Genomic DNA, 19,210 nt, shown 5'->3' with positions numbered 1-19,210 from the left:
GACACGTATGGTTGTGTGTTTGATGTGGGGCCCAGTTGGAAGTTTCTGCTCTTTGGCAAGGCATCTCCCTCCCGAGAGATGCTGTGTAGAATCCAATGTGGCAGCTATCTGACGTGGATACACAGAGTCAAATTTTTAGCTGTCAGGGGCTTTTTTGTGTGTGTGTGTGTGTGTGTGTGTGTGGGCTCTGTTGGACTTCTTCTTTTTTTTTTCTTTTCTTTTTATCATTTTCATTACATTTTACGAATTTATTCTGTGTCAAAACTCATGCTTTTAGACACACTTACGTTTGAAGTCTGTTCAATTATGCTAAAACACATTCTCCTCACAAGGCTTTGGCAGCTAATACGCTGTGGACTAAATTTATAAGCGCAAGTCAAAAAATCAAAAAATCACACTCTAGCTCAAGCTTTTTTTTTTTTTTTTTCATTCTTTTTTTTTAATTACCCACTACGATCCACGCTCTCACGCTTTTTCAGTTACTAACCTGTCATTAAGGTTTTTGGCACCGCTGTGATGCTCACAAACCGATTAATCCCTGATACATCTGCTACGAGTGCAAACAGTTATTCTGAAGTCCAAGGGAGAGATATCATCTCCCATGGGTTCTCACCTACCTGCTCTCATGAAACAGACATCAAATACTGACTTGCGCACAAATGTCAATATTTGACATTTTCAAGGGGGAAGGGAAAGGGGGGGGGGGGTGTCAATATTTGACAGAGTTGCTGTTTTGTTCTATTTTAGGCTATTATTTCTCATTCTCTCTGGTCCCCTTTTCATTTTCAGTCAGATCTCATACATTCTGTTTTCCTCCAAAAATGCCACAAAGTCCAGTCCTGGCCCTGGTAATCTATGTCTAATCACAGTTACAAATTAACCAAAAAAAAAAAGCTAATCATAGTTACAAAGAGTCAAGATTCAAAGATGAGTTATATGAATAGCCAGACCATTGCTTTTCACATAACCTTAAGAGTAAAGGCAGTTACCATTATGAAACAAATGTTTCACTTCTTTTTACACTGGATATTATCATTCCCAAGAGCAGGTTAACTTCTTATGGTACAACTGACTCAACTGACTGACCCAAATCGCCAAGTTATTTCTACTTCAGCTGTCCGCGGAAGTGACAGAACTGTTGAACTCTTTCTGTTTCATCACCTAGTGTAGAGTTTAATGAGGGCTTAACTCTCGGTGATGAGAGAGGAGGAGAAAGGAGTCGAATGTGACAGTGGACCACCGTTGCCCAGCAACTCTGCGGCCTTAGCCAGACTGTTCCTCGTTAGAGCAGTTTGTGTGCTTGTGTGTGTATGTGTGTGTGTGTGTGTGTGTGTGTAGTCCATTAACGGACTTTTTCTCACCCTAGACAAAGTATTATGATGGCATTTGTTTGTTGCAAAGGTTACTGTGATGAAGCTAACAAGTTGTGTGTCTGAGAGCGATTCTTGACATTTACACCATCTTTATCCGGTTGTCTTCATTATCCGTATCAGTGTTAAGGGGTAATATTTTCTAGTCTTTTCCTTGCGTTGTCTGTGACTATATTTAGGGAATTTCCATTTCTTTCAAGCCATATGTACATCTACCGTTGATCAGGGAAAGCATCCGTTGATAGATTCATTCCCTGAGTATTTTCCATCATAGAACTTGCCTCTAATCTAACAGTGTGTTTTTGTATGCAGCATAAATGCTATGGAGAATGCCATGCAGCACAGAACACTTTTCTTTTCCACGTACAATCTTTTATGCAGCTCAACTTTTGAGACGAACCTCAACCTACCTACAAACTCTAGCATGTTGCTATGGCAACTCCATTAGAGCTATGCGTGGAGCTCTGTCCCTTTTGTAATTGAAAACTAAAAAAAAAAAGAAAAAAAAAGAAAAAAAAAAAGGCAGGAATAACAATGCAAAGCACTTGCAAAGACGTTAAAAGTATTTTCCCTCCATTCTGATTCTGAATTCATGTACAACTGGAATATATTTGGGAAATCAATGAACGATCACCGCTCTCCGTACGACATACGTCACATTATACTTTATAATGGTCTCTATTTCAATTTTTATTAAAGGAAAAGATGTCAAGTCCAATTGTAAAATATGTCAGATAAGAGAGATATTAATATTCTCTCTCTCTCTCTCTCTCTCTCTCTCTCTCTTTCTCTCTGTAGGACAATGCTGAGAAGGAGAAAGCCATAGCTAAGGCACTGGAGGACCTGAAGGCCAATTTCTATTGTGAATTATGTGACAAGCAGTACCACAAACATCAGGAGTTTGACAATCACATCAACTCCTATGACCACGCCCACAAACAGGTGAGCTCGACGACCTCAGAGGAGCACTACACGCTTTAATGTTTACAAAAATAAATAAACAAACAAATCAGTGTAATCAGACCTGAAGGATAAAAAAGAACATCAATTGGTTCGGAGGAACAAAAAAAAAAAAAGAGGAGAAAGATAAGATTGGGCCGTTGCAAGGGCACAGAGAAAGTCCAGTTTCGGAAAGAAGGGAACTAAAGAGGAGAAGAAACAAATGGGATGGAAGGGTAAGGGTAGAGATAGAGGAGAAGAGCAGAGAAAAATGAAAACGGAGGAGAGAAAAGGAGAGGAGAGAAGAGACAAGAGGAGAGGAGCAAAGTGGGTAGGAGAGGAGAGGAGAGGAGAGGAGAGGAGAGGAGGCAGCGTAGGAGCGGAATGCCATGCACTAACTGGCAGTGTGCCACGGTACATGTCAGGGAGCTGGTGCCCATCTGTGTGGCATCTAAGGTCGAACATATTCCGCAGCCTTGCCAACCTCGCTTCATGCTCAGACTGTAACTCTTTCTTTAACTAAACGCTCCACTCTGACAACACGGTTCTCAGCATTTCATCCCTGTTCTGTTTGAATGACAAACAGTACTTACCCCTAAACAGCCAATGTAATCTAGCTAATATAACTCAAGGTCTCGCAATGCTCTTTCCTTTACCAGAGCACGCTGAAGCAGAAAGGCCTGTCATTAGAGTGTGAACAGGAATTACAAGTTATGCAAGCTTAACGCTAATGCGACATTTAGCCAGTGGCAATTACAAGAACAACACTCACAGACAGAGAAAAAGCAAGAGAACAAGATAGCGAGAGAGAGAGAGAGAGAGAGAGAGAGAGAGAGAGAGAGAGAGAGAGAGAGAGAGAGAAGGAAGAAGGAAAAAATCATACAGACGGGACGGGAGAGAGATTAAAGGGGAGGACAGTAGCCTTTGGCTCACACTAAAACGAACGATTAGTCTCACCACGGAGAAGATTTTGCTGAGAGGAGCAATCAAACATGTTTCGTGAAGAGATGCTCGTTTGCGGTTTTCGTACGCAAGACCAGATCCAACAGCGTGTGTTTATGTGTAGATGACAGTTTGTTCGTTCGCTTGTACGCGTCTGGTCTTGTTAGTCACGGACAACGTGCCGCGGTTCAACGCTCCAAACGGAAGAGGATCAGAAGAACATTCTATTTATGCTCCGTACCTTAAATATGTTCAAATCATGAGACGGTTTAAAAGTACAGGGTAAAATACGCATCGTGGGGACTAATTAGAAAACGTCAATTTTATAAGGTAGTCCACCGGACGCTGCCTAAAAGCAGTCAGTGGCGAAACATGATGTGCTCAAACCATCTCAATGACTCGACTGGCCCTTCTTTTAGCTCAAGTGATTAACTTCCACCCACGTTTAGTATTCATTCATTCTCGGGGCAGCACAGCATCTCAGTGTAGTGCTTTTGAACTATCGCCCGGTGCGGCGTGTAAAGCGCGTCATTAAGCGGGCTCTCCGCCTAGTGTGACACAGTGAAATATTCATAACGCGCCGAGATCGCGCGACCTCGCGGGTCTCAGAGGCCGCCGCGGTGTCATCACCCGAAAACCCCGCCACTTCAGTCGGCCGTCGCGGAAATGCCGGGGGCGTGGCTTCGTCGCCTCGTTCCTGGAAAGGTTCTGCTGCCGCATGTTTCAAATCCCTCCACGATCTCCAATCGCTTAGCCTTTATACCCAGCACATTCAGAGAGATAGAGAGAGAGAGCGAGAGTGAGAGAGAGAGAGAGAAAATCATTCATGTATGCAGGTACTCATTTAATTAGTGTTTAAGAGTTGACCATAAAACAGTCCTCCTTTTACAAGAGCTGCAGAGAGATGCAATCCCACCACTTGCCTTCACTTCAAATTAAAAGAGAGAGGGGAGAGGTACGCTGGTGGCGGCGGCTAGGTTAGCGAAAAAAAAAAAAAAAAAAAACAGAGCCAGGAATGGGGCGTCAAAGAGATGAGGCGAAAAGGGGAAAAAAAAAAAAAGAAATAAAGAACAACAAACAGTGAAAACAACTAGTAAGACAAGGGAGCAAGAGATAAAGAGAAAAAAAAGAGAGGTGAAGAGGGGACACCATTATGCATGCGGCAAGGCGAGCCCAATCTGGAGGGATTCCCCAGTAATTCCTGAAGCGGAATACAATCTTCACGCCCGGAGACAGAAGCTTTGCTCCGTTACATTTTTTATACGTCAAGCTCGCAGAGGGACGCAAAAGTTTTACTCTTTTTTTTTTTTTTTTTAGAGGAGCGGGAAGACCCAGTCATGCATGTACGTCTATAAAAAGCAAAGCGGACAAGCATATGCTTGTTAATGTTTAATAAACAGCCCAGGGGAGCTTTGAAAGAAAGTGTGAAAGTGTATGGTCCACCCTCAGGGCTCCCCCCCCCCCCCCCCCCCTCTGAGACTCGAATACTGCTGCTGCTAAAGCCAAAAAAAAAGAAAAAGAAAAGAAAGAAAGAAAGAATGTATTTTTAAACGACGCAGAAACTGTCCGTTTTGTCCTTCGAAAGAACGTTTCTTGCGTGGGATTGCATTTTTCGAAGCCTTTAAAACTTTAAAAAGAAGAAGAAAACTGTTGCTTGTGTTCCAGTCGTAGAGAACCAACGAGGCCTCGAGGTTTGACGCGTAAAATCCATAAATAAGTAAGTAAGTTATTTGGAGAACGACAAGTAAAAAGAAAGTAAAAAAGGAACGCTGTGTAGATGTACAAGTGTGACGGAGGTGAATCAGTCAAGAATGGAGCAAAATGTGTGGAAAAAAACTCCGCTTTTTTTTTCCCAAAGACGCTTTGGCCGCTGACTTGTCATTTTGTGTCTTTAGCTGACATGCTAAGACGCTAGTTACCTACTGTGAGACTGGCGGTTTGAGGCTAGCTTGTGGTAAATCTGTTATGCAAGCATTCCACGGGAAAGGAGTGCATCAGACAGCACTTGGAAGCCCAAAGGATAGGCAAAATATACGACTGTGTAAAGTGACATTAAGATATTAGGCTTGCTAAATCGCAAATCACCCGAGTGTTTTGCTTTTGCGCTCAATAAGACTCTAAGGGAATCTTAGCCACAAGCGTTGTGAATCTAACCGTCCATATGGTAGCAGTCAATAGCTGATTATGTTAATGCTGAAAGCCAAAAAACTGCTCTCTCTACAATTTAGGAATATGTTCTGCAGCTCTCTCTCTCTCTCTCTCTCTCTCTTCTCTCCTCCCCTCCTCTCTTGCTTTTCTCTCTCTCTCTCTCTCTCTCTCTCTCTCTCTGTCTCTCTCCTTCTCTGCCTCTCTTTCTGAATTCCCCTGTTTTCACATAGAGCGAGGCAATAATACCCACCCAGCAGAGTTAAACCCAAAATGATAGACAGGGTGACAGAAAGCTTGCCCCCCTCCTCCCCCCACCCCCTCCCCCCGTTACCTCCCCACTGTCTGAAAACTCCCATAGTCTCTTACTCTCTTGTGTCTGTACAACCACAGATAGCAGCAAGTTCGACAAATACCTCTGAGTGACACAGCAGGAGAGAGAAACAGAGAACTGGAGAGAGAGAGAGAGAGAGAGAGCGAGAAAGAGAGAGAGAACTAGAGAGAGAGAGAGAGACAGAGAGAGCGAGAAAGAGAGAGAGAACTAGAGAGAGAGAGAAACAGAGAACTAGAGAGAGAGAGAGAGAGAGAGTGATAGACAGAATTGTTAAATTATTCATGGTATTAACATCCAGGAGCACGATTAATACGTCCAGGAAAGCCTCGGGTCCTGGAAAAAAAAAAAAAAAAGCTCCTTACAGCACGTTCGCAATCTTCTTCCTTAAATCTCCTTTCCTTTCTCATTTCCTACGTATCAAAAGGAAAAAAAAAACAGAAAAAAGGGGAAAAGGAACTCTCTCTGCTCCTTAACGTCCCAAGCATATTACAGTGTGAGTCATTAGTGCATAGACATACAACCTTTCCCTCCTCTTAAACCTCAACAAATAGTTATCCTGTCAAACTGTCATCTTGCCAACCAAGTGGAGATCATCTGGTGAGGCGTTTGCTTTGGCTTGATGCTGGAATTACCTTGCCTTCTGTTAAAACTGTATCAAAATCAGTCATTAAGCACCAGGAAGGAAAAAGGGGCTTTAAGCGTTCCGTTTTCGGCTTTTCGACGAAGGCGAGGTAATCTGTGAATCTGTGCTTTCCTCTGACAGGTGTAAAAAATGCATAGCAAGACGTGGATTTTGTTTGGGGTTTTTTTTTTTGTTTGTTTGTTTGTTTTTGTTTTGGTAACCGTCATTAAGCAGAGACGACACCACGTGACAATCCTGCGGCCCCGGCGTCTTCGGGGGATTTCATTCCCCGCGTGCTCATTTTCGCCGTAAAGTATCGCAGTGGGACTGTAAACAATGTACGGATTGTGTATTTCTCTGTAATCTTTGATACAAACCCTGGGAGTATAGCAACGCTCCTAGCAACATAGACTTTTTTATTGTATTCCAGGTGCTGCTTGGATCTTTATTGAATCTCCAGTCCAGCTGAATTGCATTTGCTTCCATTTGAGAGGCACCACGGAGATTGAAGATGAGAACTGGGGGAGGGAGGAAGTTAAAAAGACTGTAGGGGGGAAAGAAGGGGGGAGTAGGGGGGGGGGTGTTAGGGGCAGATGTGTTTTCCATTTTTTTTTTTTTTTTTGAGCATATGCCTCAGGCTTATCGCTTCCTACCTCTTCAAACCACGTTCGGCTACAACGTCCAACATTTGATGAGATTACGTGATTGGAGCGCGTCTTGGAAAGATTTTCTTTGCATTGTTATCGGTGCTGCTGGGGTGCTTAACTCTGCGGATGCCTCTTCATGTCTCTGAGACATGAGTGAGAGGAACAGTCCGTCTCGCCCTGGTCTGTTAACTCATGAATGAGAGAGAGAGAGAGAGAGAGAGAGAGAGAGACTAACATCATTTGTGCATATGAATTTCCCCTGAAAATCACTGGGACGTAACACTGGAGTGACATTAAACCTCCGATCGATAACTGGAGTCAGAACGAGTTCTTATCGGTCAAAGAATGGCATTGTCAGGGCTAGCGTGTATTCCCATTATACGTATCATAGTGACAGAGGTCGCTGTCACCTCTGTGACATCACCGGTTCTTATATGTAGCGTAAACCCTGTAATCTCCAGTGGCAGCTGTCTGTACCTGAATGACCAATGAGAAAGTTTAGAGTGGCAGGGAAGCTATTTCATTGGATGGCGAATTAGCTCTGCCTCGGTACACTCACCTCTGTCTGACCTCTGCCTCGCCTTTTTTTTCTTTTTTTTCTTTTTTTTTTCTTATAGCAGCCTCAAAGCTCACAAACATCAGGAGCTTAAGCACGGGTCAAGAGCACTACAGTTATAGTAACGGGGGTGTGTGTGTGCATGCGTGTTTGTGTGTGCGTGCGTGTGTATGTGTGTGCACGTGCATGTTTGTGTGTGTGCGTGTGTGTGTGTTGGGGGGGGGGGGGTCTTTTCAATAATCCGCCAATAATCCATGACAACACAAAAAATCAATTACGGTTACACGGCATGACGATTACCCCAAATTACGTCATCTACAACGTCAGTTTGTTTTACAAACCACTGTTCTATCATTTGTTCCAGGAGAATTTTTTTTTTTGACGTGATTCACGACAAACGCTCCCACTCCTCTCTCCCTCTCACATCCGCTTTATGTTTTTTGGGGTTTTTTTTTCCCAAACCCTCATACCCACTACAATTTCGTTTTTTTTTTTTTCCTACATTTTCATGAAGCCACACACAAAAGTATAAAGCCGGTAGCAACAGTATTGACCATGTCCCTCACCTCCACGAGAGGAAGTGGGACAGAAAATTGATGTTCCCGCTCGGTGAGAGAAGTGAGGAGAGGAGAAAAGGTAGCCATCTGAGATGGGAAAAGGGTGAGGGACCTAGCGTCTGAGGTTCTGTGCATGCTTCGGGGGGCTAGCAGGAGAGAGAGAGAGAGAGAGAGAAGGAGAGAGAGAGAGAGTGTGTTAAGTCTTGCTTTTGACTGAGTGGTGGAGAAAAGTCCTTATTGTGTGCTGCCCTTGTCAAACGCCCAAAACCCTCTTGGGCCCAAGAAACCCAGCTGAGCCTCTGTATTCATCTCCACCTGCCAATGCCAGATAAAGAGAGAGAGAGAGAGAGAGAGAGAGAGAGAGAGAGATGACTCACTGTGAGTCTCTCAGAGGAGTTGCTCTACCTGAGGGGTGAACAGACAGATGGAACTCTGTAAGAAACACACACACACACACACACACAAACACAAACACAAGTGCGCGCGCGCACACACACACACACACACACACACACACGCTGTCTCTCTGTCTCTCTGACTCTCTCTATCTGTACCTGTACTCTCACACAGGTGTGCAATGTATTCTATTTCATTGCTTTATTTCAATACAGTGAAAATTCACCCTGTTCCCCCTGAGGTAAAGGTACCCTTTTGTGTTATACAGATAGATGTGAGAGTATCTGTGTGTGTGTGAGTGTGTGTGTGTGTGTGTGTGTATGCGTGCGCGTGCGCGTGTGTGTGTGCACTCTGTCAGGTCTAAGTTTTTGGACAGTGTTCCACATTGGAGAGGGGGAGAGAATGCTCACCTGTATTCTTTGGCTTTGGGCTGTAGGAGAACCTGTCACATTACCGAACATTAAAATGGAGGAACTGGAGCGAACAGTACTGCAGCTTGCTCACTTACACACCTACACACTCTCTATCTCTCTCTTTCTCTCTCTCTTTCTCTTTCTCTCTCCATCCCCCTCAATCAGTCCGACAAGGCCACCTGAGGACTGCATACACTCAAAAAGAAGTCCTGTCCACACACACCCACCCACCCACCCACTGACACGCACACACACACACACACACACACACACACACACCTGTTCTGGTCTGCAGAATACATACTATGTAGCATTACAGCAAGGATCCACATAAGGACAACTATACAACTACTCACATTTTCTATGGTCACTAGTCCTTACTCGCCCATCTGCCTCTCACCTTTTAAAATCAGCCTGACAAACCTGCAGCTCACACGAGCACACATAACATTACACAACGCTGAATGCCAAGTGGTTTAACTCTAAAATACAATTAAGTTAATCTATGGATTAGATATTTCTAAACGTCATTGACTACAACAGAAAACGACAGAAACGTCCATATTGCAGATGCGCGGTTGAGATTGGAATTCTGAATCAAGGATGCGAAGTTCTGAGAACGCTGATGTAATCTTAACTGAAACACTCTAAAGTCATTGAGCTGACAAACCGAACAATGATTCAGTCATCTCCAACCCACCTCTGATTATGTATAAACACCCACAGAAAAAAAGAGAGAGAGAGAGACACGAGAGACACGAGAGAGAGAGAGAGAATAAGTCTTAGTGACAGATCATACCATGGAGGTTACTGCTTTGCCTTAAGCAGTACACAATTAAACATGACAGCATTGAGGAGAAATGAGGGGTTTGAAGATGACAGCACTGTGCGCGTCTCCATTTCAATGACGCCAGCGAACCAAATCAACCTCCAGATCGTCAGCTCAGATCGGGAACCCGTGTGCACGCGTCCGCGTTTCCGGCCAGGCGTTTATATCCGTGACACCTCTCCCTCAGCACTGTAAAAGTCAACAGAGATGTTTCAGACGATTAAGGATGGCGGCTGGCCGTGCCCTCTCTCTAATGCGTTGGACAAATTCGCTAATCTGTACTGAGAAGGTGTGCGCAGTGCTCCGGTTCAACTGTCAGACAGGGTTTTCCACTAACTTGTCTCTGCCTTTGGGGAGTGTGTGTGTGTGTGTGTGTGTGTGTGTGTGTGTGTGTGTATCACTATGTTCAGTCATCAGCTCCACAGTTCTGTGTAAGATTGCATGTGTTATTGTCCTTTTTTGCAGACGGGTGAGTTTCATGTGTATTCACATATGATTTTTCCACACATCTTCCTCTGTAATGCCAGTTACATTGACATATGTGTGTGTTTTCGTGTGCGTTGCATGTGGTAGATGAGTCATACACATACTAAAATAAAGGGAAAAAGTACAGGCATGAGAACTGATATGCTTTGTGTATGTGTGTGTCTGTGTGTGTGTGTGTGTGTGTGTGTGTGTGTGTGTATGTGTGTGTGGAGAGAGAGAGAGAGAGAAGGACTGGACTCATTTTCTCCTGTTGTCCTTTTTTTTTTGCGTTAGCATGCTTGACGGAGCAGATGCTGATATCCTTGGTCCGCGCTGTCAGTGTGTGTGAGAGTTAATTCTTACTGACACTTAATCAATGAACAACAGTGTGTCACAAACAGCCATCAGCTCCCCCCCCCCCCCCCCCCCTCAAATGCCTTGCACAGGATCCCTGTCTGAAATACACCGAGTGCAGCCTCTGTCTTTCTGTCTCTCACTCCGTCTCTCTCTCGCTGTCTTTCTCTCACTGTCTCTCTCTCAGTGTCTCTCTCTCTCTCTGAGAGCTGAAAACTTCATGGTGTTCTTACACTGTATACAGTTTATTTGGGGTGTGTGTGCGTGTGTGTGTGTGTGTGTGACTCTTGGGTGAGGGGTGGGGGAGTGGGGGGTGGCATTTGGCATTTCTTCACAGAGTGATTTAAAGTTACAATACATCATCTATAAGGACTCCGACTCTACAGATGAGAATAAACTTCAAAGGCAATAGATTATCATTTGAACATTTTTATTAAGATCATAAAGGGATTAAGATCATTCTCACAGGGGGAGTTCTGCTGAGGAAGCAACACTTCATAAACAGAATATATATGTGTGTGTGTGTGTGTGTGTGTGTGTGTGTGTGTGTGTGTGCGTGTGTGTGTGTGTGTGCGTGCGTGTGTGTGTGTATAGAGAGTGAGAGAGAGAGAGAGACTCTTTTCTCTGCAATGTTACTTGGTAATCTGTTCATTAAAGTGACACTGTGACTGCTTTAGTTACTCGGCATAAAGGTTTTTTTTTTAACATTTTTTAAATGCACTGATAATGCTACTTTTGTTTTGTTTTTGTTGTTGTTGTTGTTTTGGTTAATCAAAGACAGTCGTGAGTTTACATAGTGAGACGGTCTTTGTATCAATTGCTAAACAGAGCACATAATCAATCTTTGAACCTAGCACAGAGACAAACTGCCCCGTGTTCTTATTGACTACAACATCAGCGTTTGATCATTAGCAGGAAACACAACGGATTACAGGACAAGAAGGCAAAGGTCAAGTGAAGAACATCTCATCGGCAGTTCTGTTCATTAGCCTCTAGCCGCGTCTCTCTCTCTGTAGTTCGATAAACTCTCGTCTGTTTGGGCAGAAATCCACACAACGCCTCTTAGCATCCTCAGCTCATTTCTGAGTTCCTTTTCTTTTCTTTTCTTTCCTTTTCTTTTCTTTCCTTTTCTTTCTTTTATGTAAGCTCAGGAGTGTAGCACCTGAGGGTGTACAGCCCACAATAAAAATGATTACAAAAAAAAAAAAAAAAGTTAGCGCACAATCCATTGTGTCAGTAGTGAGTGAAAGAAATCTTTATGATAATCCTGAAAACAGGCGCATTTAATGGACCTTTTTTTTTTTCTTTTTTAAATCAGATTGTGTGATGAAGTTGACAACATATTTTCATTTAAAAAAATACGCTTCAGTTCCTTTTGAAATGGTTTGCATCTGATGGCAAAGGTGGTCTGGATTGCAAAATGAACACTGTGTGTCTTCCACGAGGCATTTGCAAGATAGATTTTATTATTTTCTTTACTTTTTTTGATTATGAAAGTACTAAGTTGGGTTTATGACTCTCATAAGTTTTAGAACATTAGTTTACCCAAGTTTTAACACGTCATATTTTTCCATTGAGCGGTTCAAAATGATCTTATGTTCTTCCGGCGTCTGTCATTTATTCATGAAGCAGATGTTGCATTGACATTTCAAATTATCTTTCAAGGACAAAATCTTAGGCGCTGAGAATATGAGAATGTTCAAAGCTAATTACGAACACAGCTTTTTAATATTCTCATCAGCATTAACAGTGAGTGTTTATGATATGTCTTATCAATCAACGACAAGCTCTACCGAAAATTAGCTTTTCGAAACCGTAAAATGTCTCGTTCTGAGAAACAATGACGTTTCTAGGCAACAGATGAAAACAAGAACTATTTTGGTCAAACATAGACATAGATTGACAGGGCAATTTATAAAATGTGGTTTCTTGGGAACGGTTATTGTTTTGTGGGGTATTCAAGGCCATATTGAAGTCCATTATTTGATCAATCTACCCGAAAAAAAAAAAAAAAATTAATAGATGGTTTTGAGAGATGCCCAGAGTGTGTGAGGGACTTGTTTTCAGCTAAAGCGATGAAATTTCAACTGAAATAGTAGGCCTACGTTAGAGTGGGGAGAAGCGTTTTTCGTGACCAATTAAAAAAAAAAAAAAAAAAAGCACTTCCACTGAAATATTTTCACCAAAGTTCTTACTAGAGTGGATTGTGGTAATTTACATAGAAATAAATATTCATGCCGTCAGAGAAAGCTTAGTTTTGGAGGAGTTAACTGGTGATTTGAAAAAAAAAAAAAAAGAGAAAAAGAAAAGGTCTTGTTCCGCTTGTTGTATAAAAAGCGTATGCACCAAGTCAGATTGTATATTCCGCATCAGAGTCAAATCTAAGAGACAATTCACAGGAGTGTGTGGAGAAGAAGGAGCGTGTTCACGGATGGGTTTTTTTGGGGGGGGGGGTTCCCTTCACAGGTCAAACCATGTTCGTTGTTGTCTGAGTGTTTCTCAGCTTTTGTGCAGGTTTTGTGCCTGCGTGTTTTTTTGGGGTTTTTTCTTTTCACACAGTGTGAAAAAGAGACATAGAGATTGCGTGCGTGTGTGTGTGTGTGTGTGTGTGCGTGCGTGTGAGTGTGTGCAGGTGAGCCCATTACTCTCTCAATTCCCTTGTAGCACATATTATTATTGTGTTTTGCTGTGTAAAGAGAGCCTGTGTGTGTGTGTGTGTGTGTGTGTGTGTGTGTGTGTGTGTGTGTGTGTGCTCTCTATTGGGAGTTGGGTTGCTGGGTGAGAGCTGTTTTTGCCATGTCTGTTGTCACCGCTCATTGACATGCAGCTGAAAAGCCCTGTGCTCCTTTCACCACTCTCTTCACTCTGCCCTAAATTGCTTTTTGTGTGTGTGTGTGTGTGTGTGTGTGTTTGTGTGTGATGACAGACTAGAAAACGAAAAGTGCTTGAAGTTTACAGCGAAAGCCAAAAGCAACAACAGTGCCACTCTGTCAATTGAACACACACACACACACACACACACACACACACACACACACAAAAAAACGTTTTATTTCTGCTGTTAAATACAACTAAATTTTAGTATGAGAGGACAGCGAAACACCTGTGCTCTCTCTCTCTATCTCTCTCTCTCTCTCCTTCTCTCTGTGTGTGTGTACCGTGTATAAGCTGCTCTGAGGAACATGGGGAAAAGGCAGTACACTCTCAAATGTTTCATTGCTTTTCCTGAGTCTAATCAAAATATTGCTGTGGCTTTTATTATACTGCTGAGTGGAGTCAAAGGTAGCTGACTGTCTTTACAGCATATGACTCAACTTTCACGACATATGAATAAATTCAGACGCAGCGGGGATTTTTTATTGTTTTCTGACTGTATTCAGACTCTGCTGATTTTTGTTGTTTGTTTGTTTGATTTGCATGACTTTTTTTTCCCCCACTCCATCTACCCCATAGGAAGGAATTCATCGTCGAGATCAGTCCATTTCAACACAGACTGTAACTTACCTTTTGTATATGTTTTTGTATATGTTGCAAGCCCCTGAGGGGGCGGGGGGCGGGGGGCGGGGGGGGGGGGGGGGGGGGGGGGGGGGGGGGGGGGGGGGGGGGGGGGGGGGGGGTACCCCAGAGAAGTGTAACTCAAAGGCCCGGTCTCTCCTTTCACAGCCCTTTGGTGTCACTAGCCACTAGTCTTGTATTGCATGGTATAGAAACACTCATGTTTTTATTTCTTATGTTTGTCACGAGGCAATTGTCAAGTTTAATTTTGAATTTTTGGATCACCTTGATTATTTTTCTCACAGGGTCTTCTGAGTAACTTCCATATTTCCTGACTTTTGTTGTTGTTGTTGTTGCTGTTGTTGTTATTTGTCACTTGACTCATACCTGCGTGTGTGTCTCTGTTGTGTAGAGACTGAAGGAACTGAAGCAAAGAGAATTTGCCCGTAATGTTGCTTCTAAGTCCTGGAAGGATGAGAGGAAACAAGAGAGAGCCCTTAAACGGCTTCATCAGCTTGCCCAAATCAAACAACAGAGTGAGAGGTGATTATTTATTTATTTTGTGTGTGTGTGTGTGTGTGTGTGTGTGTCCTCACACTTTTGCTCCAACACTCAGACCCTAAAAAGTCAATCACATATCTAACCTAAATAAATGTTACCATCTATGGTTTATACTTTATGTAATTAAACACAGAAAAAGAAATCTCCTCTAGTTGTGTCTACCTTGAACACATGCTATTCCTTGTAATACAGCTCAGCCTATTTTCAGCTTGCAGTCCTGTACTTACATATTCCCTCTTGTGTCTCTGAGAGATTAAGTGGGGGCCAGAGATGTCTTTAGGATATTTGTCTTGTGTGACACAAAGCACCTGATCTTACCCAGCACCTAGTCTGAATGTTGATTCAGCAGTGCCTTTCTTATAGTGTAACTTAGTCTAAAATAATGTGATGCCTTGTCTGATGCTTCATTTGTTCTGCTTTTATAGTGGTCCAGGAAAAAGCCCAAAATTCAGAGCCACAACTGTTGCAGAAGGAAAACAGCAGTCAATTCTCAGAGTCCCATCCGAAGTCAACAGCAATCCCAAGACTCAACCAGTGACCCCTCTGGTCTGCACCAGGACGTTTTCCCCAAAAGATCCACTTTCCAGGGGCTCTCCTTCAAAATTGGAGCCTAGGAAACAGCCCTCCAGTCGGGCTAAACACTCCCCGCTGCCCTCAAAGCCGTCTGGGGGTACCCGGACTTCCAGGACGGGAGTCTCGTTTTGTTTCTCCAAACGAGCTCAGCTAAAGCTGGACTCTTGCGCCTCGGTGTTCAGCGACGGCATGGACGAGGCAAACGACTACGAGGATCTCCAGCGACGGAGACAGAGGCTGGCCCTCCTGGCTCTGTGGTCCCGCTCTCCCTCACCGGAGCAAAACGACCTCAACCTCCCCCCGGATCAAAGAAGCCCGAATGGAAAAAATGAGGACAGCAACATGCAAATAGAGACGCAGGTGGAGGACAGAATTCAGGAGGAGCGCTCGAAGACCCAAAAAACGAACAGCACAACAGATGAGCAAAGCAGCCGCAGCCCTGATACAGAAAGCCCTGGGGTGGACAGGCAGCCTGGGGTTTTAGAGGACAGACTGAGAGATCATGGGCAGGAGCCCAGCACAGAAGAAGCTTACTTGGGATTGGAGGAAGGGGACTATGTAGAGGGCTCCAGGCCTGTTGTTTACACAGATGGACAGAGTGAAAAACATTCTGGCCAGTCGCATTGGCATGATGATATGCATAGATTTATCCAAAGGAGTCACAAACGGGATCATCTGCAGGATGATGCTAATAGTCTGTCAGAGACAGAGATAGGAGGGCAAGGTGCACAAACAGGGTATAGACAAGCGAACGAGGAGCTGGAGAGCGCAGGTGTTTCGTTTTTAAACGTCCTTGGAAAAGACGGGACGACAAAACTAAAATGGCCCTTGGAATTTGTGAGATACACCTCTGACGAGCCGCGAATATCTTACAGCTGCAACCCACTCTATTTCAGTTTCAACCATGCAGAAAGCAAAGTGAAAAGCACAAAGGCTGAAGGGCTAGATCTGTGTTATTCAGAGAAGTGTTCTGACCAGGCTGACAGAACCAAGCCTCAGTACCAGGATCATTCAGGGGATAAATTAGACGTTTTAAAACCAAAGAGACCCAAAAACAAGCGAGCAGGGAAGGCTCGGAGGCGTAAATTAGACGCTGTCAGGAAGCACAGAGCAGGTTATGTGGTGAACGCCTGCTCACAATCAGGAGCAGGAGAATGCTTTGAGTTCAGAACTGCTCCATCTGACACATCCCAAAACAAACAAGCTCGCACAAAGAGAAGGCAAAAGCTGCTCCGGAAAAGGAGAAGATCAGTGAAAAATGAAAGTTCAAATGAAAGTGACGCGCCAGAACTAACCCTGAAAAGTATCGTTGTAAACTCATTTTCTAATCCATCATCCAAAAGGAAGAAACGTCAAACGGTGAGAAGATTTGCCTCTGCTCTTCGCCAGACGAAGAGACAGCTCTCCCTGGACCCAATTCACTGCACAGCAGAGAGAGAAAGTCATTACCGGTGGCATAGAGACTTCTATGAGACACGGAGAGATACTAGCACAACCCCAATTAGTGAGAAATCTGGCTCTTGGAGTGCAGTGTCAGATCCGAACTCTGATGGGGAAGGGGTAACATTGCGTTGGGGTAAATACTCTAGCTCACCTGGGTCTGCCTACCAGTCTCCCTGGAGGAGGGAGTTCAATTCAGCCAGGTGTTACAGTACCACGACATCTAGTCACGGGATATCCTGTTACAGCTACAAGGCCAGAGCGGACAGTCCGCATGTATACACTGAATGTGGGGAAGTTGAAGATGACTGGAATTACAGAGATTTTCACATCAACAGGAAGAGGAAATACTCGGCAGTCTGTGACAACCTTGCTTGTGTGGAAAGGAAATGTAATCAAGGTATTAGAAGGCGCAAAAGAACTTTTGAAGTTTATGAATGCTCTGACTACAATAGGGCAAATATATCGAAAGATTTGTGTTGGTATAGAATTTATGAAAGTCCTGAACCTCAGAGACCGAAAGGGAATTTGAGCAGTGAGAGAGTCAGTCCTGGAGTCAGGAGGGGCGCAGAAAGGAGGAGAGTGCTCAGGTCAATTCCTAAGGAGACAAGGCAAGATAAAAAGCATGGGAAACCCCATTCTGGATCCAGATGTAGTCCCAGTTCATCCAGTTGCACTAGCATTTCAGACCTTAGTGGAGACTGGGGTTTCAGTGCACGGAGTGGGTCATCAGTTGGTAGGGATACATGGTCCTCTCGACCAAGTCAAACTCAGTCCAACGGTACTCACTGCAAAGACTCCACTACGCCCAGAGACAGACCAGAACCATCCATCACCACTACCAGAGAATGGAGTCAGCAGTCTACACCTCCATCTGTCAAAGATGCCAACACCCAGCCCGAAGTGTTGACCGTCAGTGAGAAACATGAAGACATTAAAACCACTGCCTCGGTTTCACTGGAGAAAAGCATCTCAGAGGATAAAAATATCACGGTTAAGAGAGCATGCGCTGTTCCAGTATTACCGCTAATTGGAAAGCTCCCTGCCATGAGAAAAGGAGTGAAAAAGAAAAAACACGTTTCAGAAAAATGTAACAGCAGCAATGACCCCATTGAAAAAACGTTGAATGATTCACAAAGACCGCAGCAGGTTGCTTCATTTCAAACAGACTTGGCTGGAGGTGCATCTCCTGAAAGTTCCAAACAGACTGAGGGACAGATCCAAAGCTCCTCAGAGAACTGGCTTTCAACTCACCCCCTTAAAGTCCAAGACAATGCCAGAGCTGCACACTGCACTACTGTTTCAGACCATATGCAAGCCATTTGTGGCCAGCGGGATGGCTTAGCATCATCAACCAATCGCATCGGTCATCAGGACGATAAAACAGAAAGTTTGGACGGCAAGCCTGCGAGATGTTCCACCCCTCCTTTGACTGAGCAACCAATCACTTTTTCTGAAGAAGAGATTGACAAGTATAGGTTGCTACAACTCCAAGCCCAGCAGCATATGCAGCAGCAGCTCCAAGAAGAGAAGGAAATAGAGGAGCAACAAACACTACTGGAAACAGGGCCCATTAACCTGATACCAGTACAAGTCCAAGAGCCTTCGAATCAGTCAATACAACCTCCACCCCATCTCCCTTGCACTATCCTCCAACACAGAGCGCTCGCTGCGTTTTCCTCTGCCAACCTTCCCTCTTCCGCCTCTTGCCCTCCTTCTTCTTTACAATCTCTTCTTTCCCCCTCAATACACCTCCATCCGCTTCACTCCCCTCTTCCGCAAGCTCATTTTTCCCCTTTTCCGTTCCCCGCGACGTTTTTCCCAGCTCATCCTGCTTCGGTGCTGGCAGCTCATCCCTTACACCTGATCCCGGCCTCATCCCTCCATTCTCCGCACGCTCATCGACCCGGTCTAGCTCTTCATCCGTTGCCCCCAGCTTCTCTCCTTCCCAGCATACTCAGTTCCACTCAGATCACAGCTGCCGCTGCCGTCGCTGCTGCCAGTACCCTTCAAATCCAACCCCTAGTACGCCCTCTGTTTCCCAGCCAGGACCTTCAACACCACCCCGGGCCTGCCAGTTAGCATAGCCCTGAGCGTTAAAACAAAAAAAAAAAGGCAAGGGAAGAGGAACGACAGAAGAGGCAGAGAGAGAGCAAGAGAGAGAGAGTGAGAGAGAGAGAGAGAGAGATAGAGAGCGAGAGAGAGAGGAAGAAAAAGATGTCAGTGTCTCTTATTGTGACTTAAAAGCTTCTTTTGGTGAAATCTGCATTTTCCCACAGCCAAAGGTTCTTACATGTACCTTAAGTATTTTAGGAGCATGTTGCAGTGCAGGAGTGGTGCAGAGAGAACAGTAACTTTGTCGTGGTCATTGATTTAATTTACACTTTTGATTTACACTTTTACCCCCTTTAGAATCAATTGATTAATATATCTATCTTTATTTCAATAAAACGTTTATGAGAGCAGTTGGAAAAATGCTCGGTGTTGTCATGCAAATGACTCTGTAACATTCGGTAAAGTGGAACTATCCGTGTATAAGTAACTTTATTTATATATCACACAGGTTTATGCA

The 19,210-nt window shown here is 44.1% G+C and overlaps 1 protein-coding gene across 1 annotated transcript in view; it reads left to right on the top strand.

The window, feature by feature from the left end:
* znf804b (zinc finger protein 804B) overlaps positions 1-18,720 on the top strand; it is a 72,874-nt gene extending 54,154 nt beyond the window's left edge. Inside the window, exons 2-4 of the mRNA XM_030785423.1 lie at positions 2,169-2,312; positions 14,477-14,607; positions 15,051-18,720. Of these exons, the coding sequence (XP_030641283.1) occupies positions 2,169-2,312; positions 14,477-14,607; positions 15,051-18,720 (3,945 nt within the window). The remainder of the gene's footprint in view (positions 1-2,168; positions 2,313-14,476; positions 14,608-15,050) is intronic.
* Positions 18,721-19,210: the final 490 nt, after the last annotated feature.

This window comes from Chanos chanos, chromosome 9 (genome assembly GCF_902362185.1).
Source record: "Chanos chanos chromosome 9, fChaCha1.1, whole genome shotgun sequence".
Taxonomy (NCBI): domain Eukaryota; kingdom Metazoa; phylum Chordata; class Actinopteri; order Gonorynchiformes; family Chanidae; genus Chanos; species Chanos chanos.
Note: the sequence above shows the minus strand (reverse complement) of the source record. Positions and strands in the feature narration are given on the sequence as shown.